At 43.3% G+C, this 18,788-nt stretch overlaps 1 protein-coding gene across 3 annotated transcripts in view; it reads right to left on the reverse strand.

The window, feature by feature from the left end:
- Positions 1-18,788, reverse strand: part of WDR33 (WD repeat domain 33) — a 99,805-nt gene that overhangs the window by 3,972 nt on the left and 77,045 nt on the right. For 2 of the 3 annotated variants that reach the window (XM_059927702.1, XM_059927703.1), the window contains 11 exons: positions 16,202-16,328; positions 14,790-14,944; positions 14,618-14,696; positions 14,080-14,190; positions 13,623-13,717; positions 13,323-13,409; positions 12,958-13,097; positions 12,165-12,317; positions 10,462-11,529; positions 7,221-7,329; positions 3,812-4,250 (listed from right to left, as the gene is read on the reverse strand). In XM_059927702.1, the coding sequence (XP_059783685.1) occupies positions 3,812-4,250; positions 7,221-7,329; positions 10,462-11,529; positions 12,165-12,317; positions 12,958-13,097; positions 13,323-13,409; positions 13,623-13,717; positions 14,080-14,190; positions 14,618-14,696; positions 14,790-14,944; positions 16,202-16,328 (2,563 nt within the window). Of the gene's footprint in view, positions 1-3,811; positions 4,251-7,220; positions 7,330-10,461; positions 11,530-12,164; positions 12,318-12,957; positions 13,098-13,322; positions 13,410-13,622; positions 13,718-14,079; positions 14,191-14,617; positions 14,697-14,789; positions 14,945-16,201; positions 16,329-18,788 lie in introns of those variants that run through there. The other variant, XM_059927704.1, reaches the window with a different exon arrangement.

Raw genomic sequence — 18,788 nt, forward strand, 5'->3', positions numbered from 1 at the left:
CCCAGCCCAGGCTCTTTACCATTGCCTCCCAAATACTTTTCATATTACCATTTATGTTTTTATAATGACTATTACTTATATAATCAGAAAAAAGGGGGGCACAGATTCATGCCTGCTAACTGTACCCAACTTGTTTTGGAGCATCTGCTCTGCCATCTGCCCCGGCCCACCTCTACTCAGGGGCAGGCCGGGTGGCCATGAACTTCACCAATGGCCCCAGACCACAGCTGACTGGTGTACTGGTAGGGCCTCTGGCTTATGGGTAGCCCACCCGCTGGCAAGCTGGCAACCTGGTGCCTGGGCTGGTGGACAATTTCACCACCTCTGAGAAATCCTGGAACTGGGAAACTAAGTCAGCCAGCAGTGTTACTGAAGCAGGACCATTAATGAGGGGGTGCCAGAGCTGTAGCAGAAGCCTGTGGGGAAGCAGGAACAGGGGCCTGCCGGCAGGAAAGGTGCGTGAACACCCAAGAGATGCCATGGAAACGAGAAAGGATCAGAAGGGGGAAAGGGCCTGGGCCATCTGCATGAACTGCCTGCTCGTGGCTTCCTCTCAGGCCAGGCCTTCTGCTTTTTCCTGAGTTTCCACTCAGTTATATTTTACTCCAACATTTTATTTCGAAAAATTGCAAACTTAACACAGTAAAGATGGAAGTATAGAGCAACAAATGCCCATACATCCTTCACTGCGATTAATTAATCAGTTCTTAAGATTCTGCCACATGAGCCTTTGTCTTTTCTCTATCCATCTATTTATAAATTCATTTTCTAAACCATTTCAAAACCAGTTGTGACGTGATGCTTCACCCCTAAATCCTTCAGTAAATTTCTTCTAAGAACAAGGACTTTCTCCTACATAATAACACTACTATCACTCTAAATAACATGTAATATTATTTAATATACAGTCCAACTTGAATTTCTCCAATTGTCCTCAAAACGTCCTTTTACAGTTGTCTTTATAGATTTCAGTCATCATCACACACTTATTATTTAGTGGTCACGTCTCTGGTCTACCTTAATCTAGAACTGTCCCCCTCCTGTGTTTTATCTTTCATGACCTCGACTTTACTTATTTATTTATTTATTTTTTAATTTTTACTGAGATAGGCCCCAACATTTTTGAAGGACCCATTCTTCGAAATGGATCGTTTTACAGAACGTTCCACAATTTGAATTCACGTGATTGCTTCCTCATGATTAGATTCCAGGTGAAACACTTCTCGCAAAACGTCTTATACCTTCACAGGGATGCCAGTCTGTCCCATTGTTTATGATGCAAAAGTGGTATGGCAACAAAACTTCATTGTTGCAAAGGTACATTTCCTCCTTTGCAATTAAGTAATCTGTAGGGTGATACTTTGGCAGCATGGGAATATCCTGATTCTCCACAAATCTTTTGACTCAGTGGCTTTTAGCATCCACTGATGATCCTTGCCTGGATCAATTATGACACTGGGTGCTTAAAAAGAAGTGGTTTTCTAATTCTATCACCCCTCCTCCATTTATAACTTGGTGTTTTACTGTAAAAAGAGCTTTCCTTTTTTCACTCCACCGTTCCAGCTACTAGCTACCTTTTTAATACCCTTCTTGTCCTGAGGTAACTTAATGAGCCATGCTCCTGCAAGCAAAGGGGGTATGACCCAGATGCTGGCTGAAATAACCACCTAAGGTGAGCGTGGAACTGACACGGGGAGGTAAGTGGGGCAGGAAGAGTATCAGCAGAGGGCACTACTGCCCTGAGACAGATTCGGGGAAGACTCCCCAAACACGGCAGGACTCTTTTCTTGTCCAGGCAGCCACTATACGACTGCCCTAGCCACAAAAGGACAGGGGGAGTCTCATGTGCCTTCATTAGAAAACAGTTCCTGTTACGGACTAAACGTTTGCGTCCCCTCCACCAAATCCGTATGTTGAAGCCCTCTCCCCCGAGGTGACTTTGGAAACGGGCCTTTGAGAGCTACTTAGGTTAGATGAGGTTCTGAGCGCGGGGCCCCAGGGTGGGCTTAGCGCCCTTGTAAGAAGAGATGCCAGCAAGAGCTTGCTCACTCTCTTTCCGTCATGCAAGGACAGAGGGAGACGGTGGCTGTCTGCAAGCCAGGAAGAGGAGCCTCACCAGAAACCCACCCTGCTGGGCCTGGATCTGGGACTTCCAGCCTCCAGTACTGTGAGCAGATTGCTAGGCCTGGATCTGGGACTTCCAGCCTCCAGTACTGTGAGCAAACTGACTTCTGTTGTCTAAGCCCCCCAGTCCGTGGTATTTGTTACGGCAGCCCAAGCTGAGTAGCACACCTCCTAATGAACTGACCCCTGTCAAATACATCTCCCCCTTTAACAGATTCATTTATTCAGCAGTTACTGAGCACCTACAGGGCATCACCACTACTGCTCTAGTTTCTGAGGACCTGCCTTCAGGAAGCTACCGTGCTTCTGGGAGATACAAGTAATACAGAAATAAGTATACCACTTAATGTCAGGCAGTGCTAAGTGCTATGCAGAAATATAAAGCAGGGCAAAATAAAGGAACAGGAGGAGAGACCTAAGTGGAGTGAGCCACAAACATCTGGGAGGCTGCGCTCCAGGCAAAGGAAAAAGCACGCACAACGTGGACAGGACACGCTCGGCACACCTGAAGAGGAGCGCAAGCTGGAAACAGCATACGAGTCTAGGTGTGGGTCTGTCACTGACAGACGCAATACGACAAACTGAAGCACAGTAAAATCTGAAACTGTGCACAAGATGCAGAGATTCAGGAACTCAATGAAAGTTATGTTGATGCCAAAGCCACTGGAAACGAGGTTCCTGCAGACTTGTGAACACTTGGATGTCACTGAGAGAGCTCTTAAATCTTTTTATTAAAAACTCCCCTCTGGCAGCTGCTTCCTTTAACCCCTCTAGCTCACCCTCCCTGGCCATTTCATCAGCCACTCTTTTCTAACACACACCGTGAGAACGGAGATTGCCAACCCTTACCTCAATGACCTGCAAGCGACAGGCATGAGAAGTGTGACGGGAAAAGACACAGGAGAGAGGACTGAGGCAGGAAAGGCAGGAGTGCTGGACAGCACAGCTCGGGCACTGCAGTCGGCCGGCCCAGGCCTGACGCTGCTCTTCCATTTACCACCTGTGGGGCCTTCCAAAGTCAAGAAACTGCTCTGACTCTCCGTGTCATCCCGTATCTGTAAATGCTGACGGGAGCACCTGTCTCACAACTCACTCTAACAGTTAAATGAAGTAGCATCTGGCACAAGGTAAATACTCAATTATTATCTCATTGATTATTCTGAGTCTCACTTGAGATTTCACTAATTCTTGTTTTTTTCCCCCTACTTCTATTCCTTTCGTTACCCCAAGCAAGTTGAGTGTTCAAGCCTGACCTCAAGCTAATTTAATAGCAAGATTATTTTCCAGTTTAATTGGATTTTGTTAAGATCTTTAGGCAATTACACAGAAACTATCTACTCAATAATTCCTTTATTCTCAATCTAGATATCTGTCTCATATTTCGTCATTCTAACCAAGAGAACCTGGAGATTTCTATTCAAATCCAAGAAACTCTACAGTACACTGACCCACCTACCTGTTTAAAAGGACCAAGAAATAAGCAGAAAGAAAAAAGATTTCTGAATTGTAGAGACAAAAAAGAACCACGTAAATGTTAAAGGCATATATATATTTTCAAGTCTAAACACAAAACCTAGAGGAGGGAGGGTACTCTCTCCCCAAGTGAGAGAGGAAAGAGACTTTTGTGGAGAGAACAGGTGGAAAGCTCCAGGGAAGAAGAAACGGACCCACGAAGTATCCATCCCACCTTTCTTCTCTGCGCCCTCGAAACCGTGGGTCCTCAGGATCCCGGGGGAAGCGTTCGTCTCCAGGTCTGCGGCCTTCCCACGCCCCTGGAGGGCCCCGGGCCGCGCCCCGGCCATCCCCCTCACTGAACTCCCTGTGATCAGGAGGAAACGGAGGCCCAGGGCCCCCACGCCTCCACTTCTCTTCTTGCGGTAAAGGTCCTCCTCGCCCCTCAAATTCACGTAACCGGTGGCCAAAGCGCTTGTCGGGGTGGAAGTCATCTGGTCTGCTGAAGTCATCGGGGAAGTCGGGGTGAGGGCCGCGCCTATCAGGGGGACCCCTGCAGTCCTGGCCGCCCCGGAAAGGACCCCTCTCGGGACCGTGCTCGGGCCCGCTGCTCTGCTCGTGCCGTCTCTCTGACATTGGGCCCATGTGATGGTTCGGAGGACCACGTGAGTCACCTAAAGGAAACAAAACTGATTTTTACCTTATCTTCCAGGAATCCTGCCAACGTAGATCTGATTTTCAGCATCTTAAAATTTCAGAATGCATTCTTTTATTGAGAATGTTTTCCCTCTTTGGTTCCCAGCATACTTAGGAGACAAACGTCCCTAAGGCATCATATGATGAAAAGAACAAGGGTTCTGGGGGTGCAGATTTCATCACTCATTAGCTAAGCAACTCGACCTAGGGCAAATTATTAATCTCAAATGAGATCAGCAACTCAGTTGATGTGAAGATTCATTTAGAAAACACAAGAGAGCCTCACAGGCATAAGAACGAGCTTCCCTTCCTGCCCCCATTCCTTCAGTGTTTTTGTTGGGCCCACTCCCCATACCCAGGGAGAAGGCAACAGGGAAAATTCATGCTGAAAGTCGGGAAGCCAAGTACAAGGAATTCACCTCTGCATTTGTAAAAGCCCGCAGGCTCACCACAGGGCCACAGGCCTACACTGCCATGATGTCTCTCCTTTAACTCCTAGTTCATTTAACTTGATTTGTTAACTCATACTTTGATTCTTAACAAAATCCTCTGTAAGGTACATGGGAGCATGGGCCTCTCTAATAACAGCTTGGTGACCAAACAGCCTTGCTGTACTTCAGTTTCAGGGTTTATATAAACACTTTTTCTGTCCCTTTCTGTGAATGATATCCCTCGTCTATAATATCATCACCATTCTTTGCAGATAAGAGTTTGGAAACCCACTAAAGATTTTTTTAAAATATTTTAATATATGTAATATATTCAGAGTACTGAATAAAAATGGAAAGCGGCCAATTACACTTAGTTTACTTTGAAGGGATTTGTTTTCCTGGCTACTGAATGATTATTGCAGCCATTGTAAATGTACACCTATTTTCTGTCAACATACAATTTAAATCAAATATTTTTTTTAAAGTAGACAGCAAAGGGACACTCTTGCTTCTAAAACAACTAACTTTTAAAAATGAAATTCCTCCACTTGCCCAGCTCATGCCTTTTACTGCTTTTCCCTGGCAATCAAGACGAACTTCCTTTCCTTACAGCACAGTCGGCCATAATCTTTACCCTTCTAACATCCTTCCTCTCTCATTTTTACTCATTTCTCATTTCAATTCCTCCTCACCATTCAACATGTTTAAAAAACTTGGAACTCTTAGTATAAAAATACACCACTAGAAGGACTCTCTCTTCTTTTAAGCTTTCTCTGTCCCCTCTACCTTCCCTTCTTTCCTTCCATTAAACCAGTCCTCTCCATGCTGAGGAAAGCGCCTTCGAAGTTGCCTCTTTGTTCAAATACCCCAGGCTTCTTTCCTCCTGGTAAACAGCCCCTCACTTCTCAGTGTGATCCTGCCGCTGATGGCTCCTTCTCTGACTTCATGTGGCTTGGACTTTGTGTGACCTCAGACACAGCAGACCTTTGACCTGAGGAAGCTGAACACATTCCATTCGAACTTACCTATGAATAATAATCCTCCCATTACCTCTATCTGCTTAAAAGTACCCTGGCTCCTCCAAAGAAAGAAACCCACCACTACAAATTAGAAGGGATGTGGCCCCCGGTGACGGGCGGCGGCATTGGTTAATCCAGTAAGGATGGCAGGGCCAGTTTCTCGGCTCTCCCTTCTCCCTTTGGTCCCTGGGAGGAGAAAGGAGGAAGGGGGGGGGGGGATGGTGAAGAGAAAAGGGGAAGAGCAAGGAGGAGAGGGAAGTAGGTGGAGACAGATACAAGGTTGGGGAGAGGGAGAGAGGCAGGCTCTCGGTTTGCTGATGGCTGTACCTTGTGGGAAACAGACTTCTTTTCTTAGGGTCCCCAAATCAAGAGATTGGTTCTTGACGCTTTCTTTCTTTTTCCCTGTTGGCCACCACTTCCATACGATGAGACTAAAATAAACATTCTCCTAATTCCTTTACCTCTCCCTTTCCTACCTCTAGTAACTCATGTAAATTCAGGACTAAGCTTTAAATTCCCAAAGTCCGAGGGCTGAAAATGCTGACAAGGACTTTTCTTAGTCTGATCAAATGGGGGCAAGAAACCTAACATGTACCACAAGGTGCTGTGGGCTTAGCCAATTAAAAATGAAAAGGGGTCTAGTTCTTTGTAGTGACGTCTCCACAACGCTCATGATTCTCTGGCTTGCTCCCCCGGGGAAAAGGCGCACTGAACGTACAACTCCATCCATCCATCCACACTCCCTCCCAGTCCCGCCCTGTAACTCTCCACCCAGTAGCTGCCCACTCACCACACGCCTGCTCCAGCTCCTCCTGCGCGTGTGAGAGCTGAACACCTCGGCAGAGCAGGGACTGCGGCTCCTGCGCGTGCCCCCTTCCAACCCTCAGGGGTGACTCAACTTCCACAGAGCCTCATATCTCAACACTGACAAGTCTCACCTCTGTGCTTGTCATACTATCAACAACCTGAGGCACAACACACTGGTACATGGCTTTCTTCTTTTCAAAGGGTACAGAACAATGTAACCAGCTAAAGAATGCAATATATGACACAACTTGAGGGGAGGAGGGGGTGATATTAAAAACACCGTCAAAATCTCTGAATTCTTTATCCCATCAAAAATTTAAACTGAGACAGTTCAGCTCTCTGGGAGGCTAAAAACATACGCTTGCGTTCTGTTAGCACAGGAACCACTCCCACTCCCAGGAGACAGACAAGGCCGGCCTGTGGCTCAGGCCCTGCTCTTGGTGGCTGTCCAGGGGTCTCACCGCCCACTTGTGGTGGCGAGGAGCTGCTTCCTCTGGGCAGGATCTGGGCTATAACTAAAGCGAGTCTACGAAAACGACATAAGACAAAGCTATGACCTGAGGTAACTAGGCTCTTAGTTTCCCTAGAGGTTCCAATGACCATTCTATCAATTACTTACCAGTAAAACCATTGTAAGATTTACCCAAAGGAGATAGAAGATGACCTCATATTCAGCCAAGCAGATATTTACCTTTGTGAGGGCCAGGTCCTTGTCCAGGGTTAAGAGGGGGGAGGCGACCTTGTGCTCCCTGCTGCCCTAGGCCTGGTATCAGGGGTGGGGGGCCTGCGTTCTGTCCTTCCTGAAAAGATGTTTTTAAAGCGGGGGTGTGAAATCAAAGGCTTGTGCTTCATGAACAGCAATTGTATCATAATGTGACAAGCTAAAAACACTAGATTGCCCCAAAACTTCCACGAGTAAATATATACCTAGTGACATTATAGCAAAATTGTCATTAAATTGGGGGAAAGGAGATACTTCTCTGACCATAATAAAAGGAAACACTTATATTTTAAACCTGCTGGTAAGTTTTATTTAAAGCTAGATCTTTACTTGTAATGCCAAGCAAGAACCTCAGTGGAAAATCAGAAATCATAACATAAAACAACAACACTCTGCACAAAGGCGGAACTTCTAGCAAAAGTAAAGACCTGGAAACCCGCCAGGACAGGTAAACTCTGCTCTCGCATCCATGACCCCTTTCCAGCTATAGAAAATATCCATCCTCTCAAGAGGTTATGGGCAGGTTTAAAAGGCGGGGAGCAAGAGAATAAGAAAGGGGTTCCTGATGAGCAAGGTGTTCGTTCACACACTGCTTTCTCCTTTCACTCCCTAACCTCTACCGTCTCACTCCCCCGTGCTCAGCGCCCACTGCTCTTTCCCAGCTACGTTACCCGGGACGTGGGTTCGTGGGCTCTTGCAGCTTCTGTCTGACGCAAACCTGCTGCTCTGCAACCCCAGCTTGTCCCCAGTCCTAATATTCTGTATTTTTACCTAGCCGTGTCTAAATTCAGATTCCCCACACTGCCCAGTGACCTTGGATCTGGTCTCCTGACAAACAAACAAATAATCAAATATATATCTAGTCATTCCTTCATATAAAAAATGCATTTAGTGACTGGACCTACCATGAGAATAGCAGAGTTTCAAAACCATCAACAGCAAAAGTGCTTTCACATTCCAAACTAGCTACAAGAAAGAGCAGCGTTGATCGGACTCATTTACAGCACTGCAGTTATAAATTGCCGTCATTAACTCAATACCAGTAATTTCCATATTCCTTTGTTTCTTGTCCCTTTTACTCAAGGGCAGCTCTTATCAACATCTTTCATGCTATTACTGTAACACCTGAAGGCAATTCCATTAAATTTAACCAATTAAAACAACTGGTTTAAATAACTGACCTGGGGGACTTCCCTGGTGGCTCAGTGTTTAAGAATCTGCCTGCCAATGCAGGGGACACGGGGTCGAGCCCTGGTCTGGGAAGATCCCACATGCCGCGGAGCAGCTAAGCCCTCACCACAACTGCTAAGCCTGCGCTCTAGAGACCGCGAGCCACAACTACCGAGCCCGCGTGCCACAACTACTGAAGCCCGCGCGCCTAGAGCCCGTGCTCCGCAACAAGAGAAGCCACCTCAATGAGAAGCCCGCACACTGCAACAAGGAGTAGCCCCCGCTCACTGCAGCTAGAGAAAGCCTGTGCACAGCAACGAAGACCCAAGGCAGCCAAAAATAATATATAAATAAATAAATAAATAAATAAATGAATGAATAAATAGCTGACCTGGTCAAAGTGAAGAAAGTCAGATATCAGTGTAAGAAATATAAGCAAAAAAAAGAAAAATACAAGCAAAGCTTTTTATCAGACAACTTCTGAGATGTGAAATGCCCTATAATATATTAATCCTCCATTCTCATGCCACCAATATTTCTATAGGTCAATTAAATTTTTAGAGCCATTTTGCTTTTCATGTATAAAATCTTTTACTATATGACACAATAAAAACTTATTAAATTGTCCCCAACAGACCTGTCCTCTGGAATATGACACATTTATATAATTTCAGTCACAAGGTGATAGCTAAAGTTCATTATGTTTTTATCCTCCAAAATGAAAACTGTTCATTCACTAACATAAGGTTAGGTAGGTAACTATTATAAACACACACAAACGTACTCTGTATTAATAAAACATATATTACTTTTAAGTCTTAGGACAGTTCTGGATGGTAAACCTAGATTTATTAAACATCCTAAATTCTGAAAAGTGCCCAAGAAGCTCTGGAAATAAACTCAGATGCCATCAGACTCTTCATTGGTATGACATTTTTAAGTTCTGGAAGATGTGCTGAAGAGGAACAGATAATCTAGTTATTTCAATTCAGTGAATCCAACGGCCACCTTCCCATTACAGGCCCTCGGAGGTGTTGCGTGTTCTACACACAGCATCCACAGCAGGCCCTCTTCCACAGGAATCGAGAGCCTTGCAACACCAGCGCTCTCAGTCGCTCACTTACTTTTGGTCCACGACTGACTTCAAGGACACAAACCCAGTTGTTCATACCCAAATAATGCTTTCAGACTATGAAATTCAGAAAAAGGTAAACACCACAGAGCCAAACAGTGTTCAATCCACTCACGCCCATGCAGTCTTCTGTAATTCAGCCCAAGCAAACTGAACTCTCATCATACCACCTCTCAAGCACAGCTCAGAGAATGGGTAAAAAAACTTGGCTGACAGTAACAGAATCCTCTAAAAAGGGCCAAGAAAATTTCTACAGAAATACTCCCTCCTGTAAATACTTTTAGATGTGAGCTAAAAAAACCAACTTGAACGGAACTTCATCCAAAGGGTCACCATTTGAAAATGCACAATTCTGGACTCAAGAGATCTCTAAAAGCATTCACTGAAATGAAAATAGTGAGATCATAGTCTACAGTATACTCATGAGTTAAACAGCCCGCACTATCTTAAAAGTAGAGCCGGCAGGCAGATAGGAGGTGGCTCAGTTGTCTGGCAAGCCCATGAAACACCAGCCTACGAAGGCAACAGCCCAGAAAACGGAGCAGGACAGGATCAGAGCCACCCATGCTCCCTCCTCACCCTCCTCAGGGCCACAGCTCTTTTGGAGCCCTGGGACAATTATGAACTGTATTCAACAGGGAGTTCATCTTTTCTGGAAGAACCTCTATTAAAAAAACATAAGTTGAGAAGTAAAGATTCATATTGCAATGTATTTGGTGTCTACTTAATTACTTTAAGTACTTAATTTCTTTCTTCAGCCATGATGCTATTCTCAAGCCACCTTGAGCCAGCTACTTGAGAGATATCTATACCAGCTGTGACTGCCTTTCTCAGCATTTGGAAGTGCCACCTCAGTGCAGAGTGTATTTCCCCAAAGTGTAATGCCTACAAGTTGGAAAGAAATAATACCTGGTTGAAGGGGGCCCGGGGCCCATCACCTAGCAGAGCTGTTTTCTGCTGCTGGAATGGTATTGGCCCTTGAGATGGATGTGGCCCTCTTGCCGGGTTCTGCTGTCCCTGAGGTCCAGGGGGCCCTTGCATGCCACCCTGGGGTGGAGGTCCCAAAGAGCCCTGGGGCGGCCCCTGCTGACCTTGTGAGCCTGGAGGCCCTCGCAATTCCTGGGGAGGGCCCAGCATTGATCCTTGGGGCGGAGGCCCCTGCAGGCCTCGCATCTCCTGAGGGCCATGTCCCAGCAGTCCACTTGGAGGATGAGGTCCTCGCATCTCCTGAGGCGGGTGGCCCAGCATCATCCCTTGGGGAGCAGGACCCTGGTTCTCTCGGGGGCCTGGAGGACCCTGCATTCCTCTTGGATTCAATCCCATCAGAGGTCCCTGAGACACAGGACCTTGGATCCCTTGAGACCCTGGCCCACCTTGCATCCCATGAGGATGGGGAGGTCCTTGCATTCCTCTGGGACCAGGTGGTCCCTGCATACCTTGAGTACCAGGTCCCTGAGGGCCCAAGTGACCCTGGGGACCAGGTGGGCCTTGGGGGCCTATGTGACCTTGTGGGCCAGGTGGGCCCTGAGGACCCATATGGCCTTGAGGACCAGAACTGCCCTGTGGTCCAGGTGGTCCTTGAGGTCCCAAAGGGCCATGAGGTCCAGGATGCCTTTGCATTCCTTGGGGCCCATGCATGTCCTGAGGCCTCGGCAACCCCTGGGGTGGGCCCTGGGGCCCTTGTGGTCCCATGAATCCTTGTGGCCCCCCACCTCCCTGATGCAGTGGAGGACCTTGTGGTCCCATTTGTCCTTGGGGTCCAGGGGGTCTAAACTGTCCCTGTGGACCTGGAGGCCCCATTTGAGCCATGTTCATTGGCATCTGCTGAGATGGATGAGGCTGTTGAAAACCTTGAGGGATCTGAGACATTGGACCTTGTCCTGGAAAGGGCTGGGGTCCCAGGAGAGGGGTGCCAGATGAAGGAGGAGGCTGAATTTGCTCAGCCTGTTTCTGTGCAAGTCTTTCAATTTTAAGTTGCTGGAAAGAAAGGAAGAAAAAGCATGCTGATAAAAATGCCAGAGCCCTTAAAGATGACAATATTGCTATCACTTATTTCGTTAGGGGAGCCTCAAAACAAACATAAGGTATTGATTGACCTCTAGAGTCCATATGATATTCAGATGTTCTGAAGGTACTCAGGCTTCCAGACTCTAGAATGCTTCTTTTTAGGTGCTGGGAAACAGCAGTCAGGACTATTTATATCCATCTTGATCAGGGAAAGCCCAACAATTTACTAGTGTTTTATCATTCTTGGTAGCTGCCAAAGGTAGGGAAAATAAGAACAAACCACCTGCTCTAGAGCTGACAGAAAAAAATTTTTTATCCATGGATAAGTAAGTGAATCCAAATTAAAACTATGTTGGTTTTATCTTGTCTATTAAAAAACGTATATTCAACTTAGTTCTACTTGCTGCTTGACTGATCTGGTTTTAAAAGTCTAAGAAACAGGATTCTTTTAGAAACTAGCTTCCTAATGCAGCAATAAGAAATGATATTGCTCATCAGACCCATCTGAGAGTCCCTTCCCTTCTCCTTAAGAGCATATCAATAAAAAAAACGTTAATCACTACTTTCTTAGATCATCTCGAATCCCCCAAAAGAGCGTCACACACCTCCAGAAGCTGTGGGTTAGTATACTGTAATGTGGCCATCTCTTGTTCGATTTCTGCTTGTGTTTTTTTCTTCTCTTCCAATTTAATGTCTTCTTTTCTGTCATTCAATACCTCATTTGGAGCAGGAATTGGAACTTTATTTTGCATCCAAGCCTTGGGAAAGAAGAGAATATTAAAGTATACTCTAAGTGTGTAAATTACAATGACAGAATGAGAAAGCCATTCTATAATGTCGCTGGCTCATTCCAATCTGGCGAATACAAGTCGGCTCAGCTGGTAAACTATCTTTATTTCTAATACTAATTCTTAGTGACACAGGAATGGAGTCAGGCAAGCACATCACTAGGTAGAAATTGTTAAGCTGATAAAAGCTGCAAGATCTCACGTTATTAAGATGCAACACCTGCCTGCCTCTTCAAAAGGACACGTGTACTCTCTGTTGAGGGAACAAAGTGGAAGACAGACAGAATATGTTGAAGAGGGTCAACATACTCTCCCTGCTCCATGTCTCTTTTTTCCTTCTTCTGATAGCTTGGAATGATAACAAGGAGGTGAGAATAAAAGAAGACCTAGAGAAGATTCATGACAAACTCAGGACTCACTGCAAAGCAACAGATGGGAACTATGTCTAATAATGCCTGAAATATGTGAAGAATGCTCAAAAAGTATCTGTAGTACAGAAATACCTTCAACAGATGAGATAATCCAAGAGAAACCTATTTCTGCACTTCAGTTAGACTTACCAAGCAGAGTCTCCCACCAAGTGGGCAGGGGCTCACTTCTAGTTACTCACCTGCTGAAACTGAGCAGGAATAGGTTTTGCATAAGGAACTTTCTTCTGAGGTACTTTTTTCTGATCCTTTTGCATCACCTCCTCCATTCCCCAATCTAAACCTGGAATTGTCATTTCAATTTCGTTTGATTCATCTTTCCCTGAAACCATAAAGAGAAGGAGTTAGCCAAGGAAATAAAAGAAAGTGGTCACTTCATCAATGAACACATTTTTGGAAGAACAGATTCTAAATATCATGCAGTTTACATCACTTTTATCAACAATTCTCAACATACATCATTTTGGCATTTTCAACATAATTTAATATCATAAGAAATAGGTAAAATTACAGAAAAAGTAAAATTTATAGGTACAACTTCTCTTACCCATCTGTTCTTGTTCCATAGCTAATTTTAGTTGTTCTGGTATTCCCATCCCTGGAATTACTGCCAGGCTATTAGGTTCAAGGTCATCTATACATAGGAATACAGCCATTGTCAACAGAGATTTTATAAATGTATCACGCCAATAAAATTAACACTTTATAAAAATGAAAATTATTGCTGGCGATTTATAAATCCATAAACTATAAAACTAAAATTCGTTTTGCAAAATCTTCTCAACACCTAACACTTTTATAACAGAATATCAGATTTCAAAGCCGGATAAACATGCAGGAACCTCACCGTACTCCACTCCATCTTCAGACATTCCAGGCAACAGGTTTAGATTGTATCGATCTCGCATTTTATCACCTGGCCGGTTTCGGGTCCAAAATTTGCTGTCAAAATAAAAGTATTTGGAGGGGGAGGAGAGGAGCATGGTTTCGGTGTATTTCTGGGCACTTAACAGTACTTAGCAGTCCTCTGGCAAAAACAACAAAGTTTTACAATACCTTATTCTAAACATTTTTAATGTAGAAAGATATTTTTTAAATTAGAAGGCAAAACAAAATTCAAATAACAAAGTCATATTCATTACCCAATCTCCTTGTAATATATGTATTTATAAACCACGACAAACATGTCCTTAAGAGTAAGTTAGAAAACAAATTAATACATTCCTATATGAATAAAATATACATTTATCTCCTGCTGCTCCATAAATACAGTAATTCCTTGTTATTTTTGACATAAAGCTTACCTAGTATGGTCATTTGAGCCTGAGCAGAGAATATGTCCAAGAGGATGCCAAGCCAGACTCCAAATCATTCCTTCATGGGCCATCTCCATCCCACCCACTTCTTTCTCTACCCTGTAATGGCACCACAGAAAGTAGTCTTTTTCACAAAAGTTACCCAACCCCTCCCCCACCAAAAAAGACATTTTCTTTTAGTGCAACACAAAGCTACCAAAGTCTGTTACTTTGAATCTGGTCAATTCCACATGTTTCAGAGGTACTGATTTGTCATCAGTAATATAGTCTTTTATCCAGAGAGTACCTCAGAGGGGAAATGCTTCAGAAATGACCACACCACAAGAAACAAGGAAGTTGGGTCATACTCTCCCTTCATGACTTCCATAGCCAAAAAGAGAGATGCTAAGTTTTCTATCCCAAACTGGGTTTACAGATACAGGACATATGAACACTCAGAAAAAATACAAAACACTATCATTTTTTTCAAGTTCAGGTGCTCTCTTCATAAAATTTACAACTTCTTTACATAGTAAGTGCCACATACCCGACATGCCAGAATAACAAAGAGCCATCAGACCCTCCACTGGCAAAAAGGCCTTCATGAACAGGATGCCAGGCCACAGCTGTAAACAAAAACACGGAGAAGGACAAAACTATTAGGATCTCGGAACACTACAGGTAATAGTCAAAATGAGAAGCATATCATAGCCGCTGACCTGTAGCTTCTTTCTTATGACCTCGGAAGACTTGAAGCTCTTCTTTCAGGTTTCGGATGTCGAAAAGTTTACAGAGGTGGTCACGTGATGCTGTGAGTAGCCAGTTACCGTTGAGATTTAATTTCACTTCCATTACTGTGTTTTTATGGGCATGACTACAAACAAAGTACCAAGAAAATAATCTGTCAGAATTCAAAACAAGTATAAATCAATATAATGGCCATTTTTCTTGAAAAGCACATGGCAGTCAAGATGGCAAGAAGTTTGGCCTAGAAGTAATAAAGCACGTAACATTATAGGACCATGGTTAAAAGTACACGTGAAAGAAACAGGTCAAAGACAGAAAGAAATAATGTCCATTATCTAAGCACAGCTTTCATTAACTAGTTAAAATAGTAGAACTTCAACTGGATAGAAAAGTGTATCTGTGAAGCAGGGGAAGCACCTGAACACATAAGTTAATATTCGATAAAGCTCATTAAAATTTAAAAATTCAATGAAGCTGCTCTCATTAAGTCAAAGCATTTCTAAGAAGGACACAAGATAGTCTGAGGGTTGATTTGAACTAAAGGCCCTGCAACCGCTGAGGCCTGCACAAGGCACATGTCCGAGGAGCACCCTTCACAAGGCGTTCTGCTTGGCTGTGGCCACTGGACTTGCGCAACAAGGCAGCCTGGCTCCAACCAGCTCACTCTGGGTATGGCTCAGTTCCCAAGCAGAGGGACCAGGACACAGCTGCTTAGTCAAAAAAACGTTAACAACATATTCATAGAACTGTGAATGTTTACAGATAATTCAAAGAGAAAATTTTTTATGATGTGGCTGCATCATAACTAAATACCTCAGACAAAAAATGAGAACTGATTCAAATATGAAGGGAAAATTTCTCTATAAATAGATGTAGTGAGATGGAGAAAGCTGGGCTGTGTCTAACAAATGGCACACACGTCGGAACTTCCCTGGTGGTACAGTGGTTAAGACTCCGCGCTTCCAAGGCAGGGGGCGCGGGTTTGATCCCTGGTCGGGGAATACGATCCCACGTGCCGCGCGGCCAAAAGTTAAAAAAAAAAACAAAAAAACAAAAAGCACACATATCAATTCCATACAGTGCCAAAATATATTACGATGAGGAAACAGCAAGCTAGAACGGTAGTGATAACCACATCCCCCACCCCCATGATTCCCAAATTAAATTTAGATGTATGTGGCAGAACAAACATCAAGCCTTATTTTATTAGGAATTTAGAGAGAAATCATATTTAATAAATAAGAAGCCTCTAGGGATAAGTCCATCTGTTGTCTACACTACTTTTTCAGGAATACATGAGAGGAAAAAAAAGCTAAAAGTTAAAGAATACAGGCAGCTTTGCTCCCCTTGGTTTAGGGACCAAGGTGGGGTTCCTATCACTTACAGTGTTGCAAGACTCTGCCCAGTCTTGGGATCCCAGAACTTGATTGGCTGTTGACTATCTTTACTTCCTGAAACAACTAACCCTTTTGTTGGATGCCAGTCTACACACTTCACATCAGCACCGTGCCCTGTCGGAAACAAGTTAAGATAAAAACCTAATCAGCATAGATATTTAAAACAGGACTCCATTCTAATTTAAACCAAAGTAGAGAAACCTATTAAATGTTTCGATCCTAGTACTCAGTCCTCTTAAACTTTCAAAAAAAATTCTCTTTGGTCTTTGTGTCTGGAAGACTTTCAGGTACAGCAACCCCTCCTCCTATGCCACAACGCACAGGGACCATTCCTCTTCTCCTGGAACTAAGCTCACCTTCTCACTGACTTGCTGGTAGGCCGGTCAAGATTTCTGGAAGCCCCTGTATATAAAGCTTTGCAAACTTTTCATGATCTTCTATGTATTGTCCTAATTATTAGAAACAATGCTTGTCATTCACTTTAGCTTTCCTGCTTTGAAGTAGTCCCTATAGATCAAAAGTCCTAAATTCAGATTCAGACACCACCACTTTCTAGATGTGACAATAGGAAAAGTGTTCCATCTTTCTGATCCCATTTACTGAAATGCAGAATGGGAAAAATAATCCCTGCTTCACTCACACGTATGTCAGATGAGATGACAATAAAAGCTCGCGTATCGAGTGCTCACTATATGATAGGCAGTGTATCGAGCACTTATAAGCATCACCTCTTTAAATCCTCTCAAAATCCTGAGAGAAGCTAGTCAACAATAACAGGAGCTGGAATCTGAACCCTGTCTGTAGGAATAGAGATAGTTCTCTTAACCACTGTGCGAGAGCATGAGGTTGCTTCACAAACGCAACAGATTAACCGTTACTAAAAATTACTAAAGTGAAAATCAGAATTTACAAAACTGAAAAAAATGAGCATGATTTTTGAACACTTGCTGCTGTACAAAAAGAGCCTCAAGAGTATTTTACATAGCAAACGCACTATGAAGCAGGTGAAGAAGGAGGTAAACAGCATTTGAAACAGCTCCTTCTCTAACCAGGATCAAATCCAGCTTCTATGGAGTATGAGGTGGGAAGCAGGAAGGATACAGAAGAATAGAAAAATAGAGAAGTAGGAAGAAAGAGATGGTTCTAGAGGCGCTGGAGAGTGAACGTGCACCACGCAGAAGGGAAATTCGCATCTCAAGTAGGCAAGGACTTATCTAAAGCTCATCCCAGTGCTGGTGCTCGGGAGATACCAACTCTCTGGAGAAGTCTGGCAACGTGTATTAAAAGCATGGAAAAAGTACATATCCTGCAACCCAGTAACTCCACGTCTCAGAATTGATCATCAGGATACAATGGGTGTCCAAAAAGATTGGCATATAACGATGTTGACAGATACAGTTTATTTTTAAATGCTCTTGAATAGGAAATATACTACAGAATAAATTTCAGCATGGCGTATGTGCTCAATGGAATATGATGCACCTATTATAAACGATTCTATAGATAATTTAATGGCATGATTAAAATGTTCATGATACTAAGTTTATTAAAACAAACACCAGTGTGTATAGCATTCCTGATGCCATCACTGTAGAGGCAAACAAATTAATAACGAGTGACTGTGTGTGCACATCTATATAGAGAAAAAAAGGCAGGAAGTCTAGACACCAAGCTGTTATAATATTAAGCTGGATAGCAATTTTAAGGTGATTCTTATTTCTCTGTGTGTCTTCTGTTTTTATATTTCCTACAATAAATATATATTATTTTGTAACTAGGATCTGAAGGTGGGAAAGGGGAAAGAGGTCTCGTTGTTGCCTTAATTTTTTATTAAGAACTGAGGATGGAAAAATTGGACAGAAATATAATTCAGTCCCCCAGCCCCTTGCTTGCCTTAAGAACTTTTAATGTTATTAACCCTTTTATCCTTAAAAGATATGGCCAGGGAATTTTAAAACTTTATGGGCCACTATCACCTGAAATTAAATATTATGTATAGATATGTATGTATTTTTACCAAATTTGAGTACAAAGTGCGTGAGAAAGTATTTTTAAAATGTGATGCACTATGCAAAAATGTTCATATTCTTAGCTGCCACCTCGACCCTCACCTTCTCCGGGACACTTTTATTACATAATGAAAGTTGAGCTTAGTTTAAAGAAGTATATGCAAGAACAAGAAAACTATCAACCCATAAGAAAGGAACAACAAAATGTATTTTAGCAGCTTCACTTTTGTTTTCGGAAGTTTTCTAAACTATTTAAGTAGAATTCAAACAAGTGAAAAATCCCATCCATCCCTTTCTGTTAAATGAATTTACCCATATCCATATATATCACTAATATACATCAAACTGATTGGAACTGATTCTTGGATGTTATTTTATTGGTCCCTGTCCCTAATAATAAAAATACTACTACTAGCAAACACATATACTCCTTATGTATGATACTATTCTAAGCAAAGAATGTATACTGAGTCATCATCTTACATATGATTACAAAGCACAGAAAGGTTAAAAAAGTTGCCCACGATTATACAGATGATATGTGGCAGAGCAGACACCTGAATGC

This window comes from Balaenoptera ricei, chromosome 7 (genome assembly GCF_028023285.1).
Source record: "Balaenoptera ricei isolate mBalRic1 chromosome 7, mBalRic1.hap2, whole genome shotgun sequence".
In the NCBI taxonomy this organism is placed as follows: Eukaryota; Metazoa; Chordata; class Mammalia; order Artiodactyla; family Balaenopteridae; genus Balaenoptera; species Balaenoptera ricei.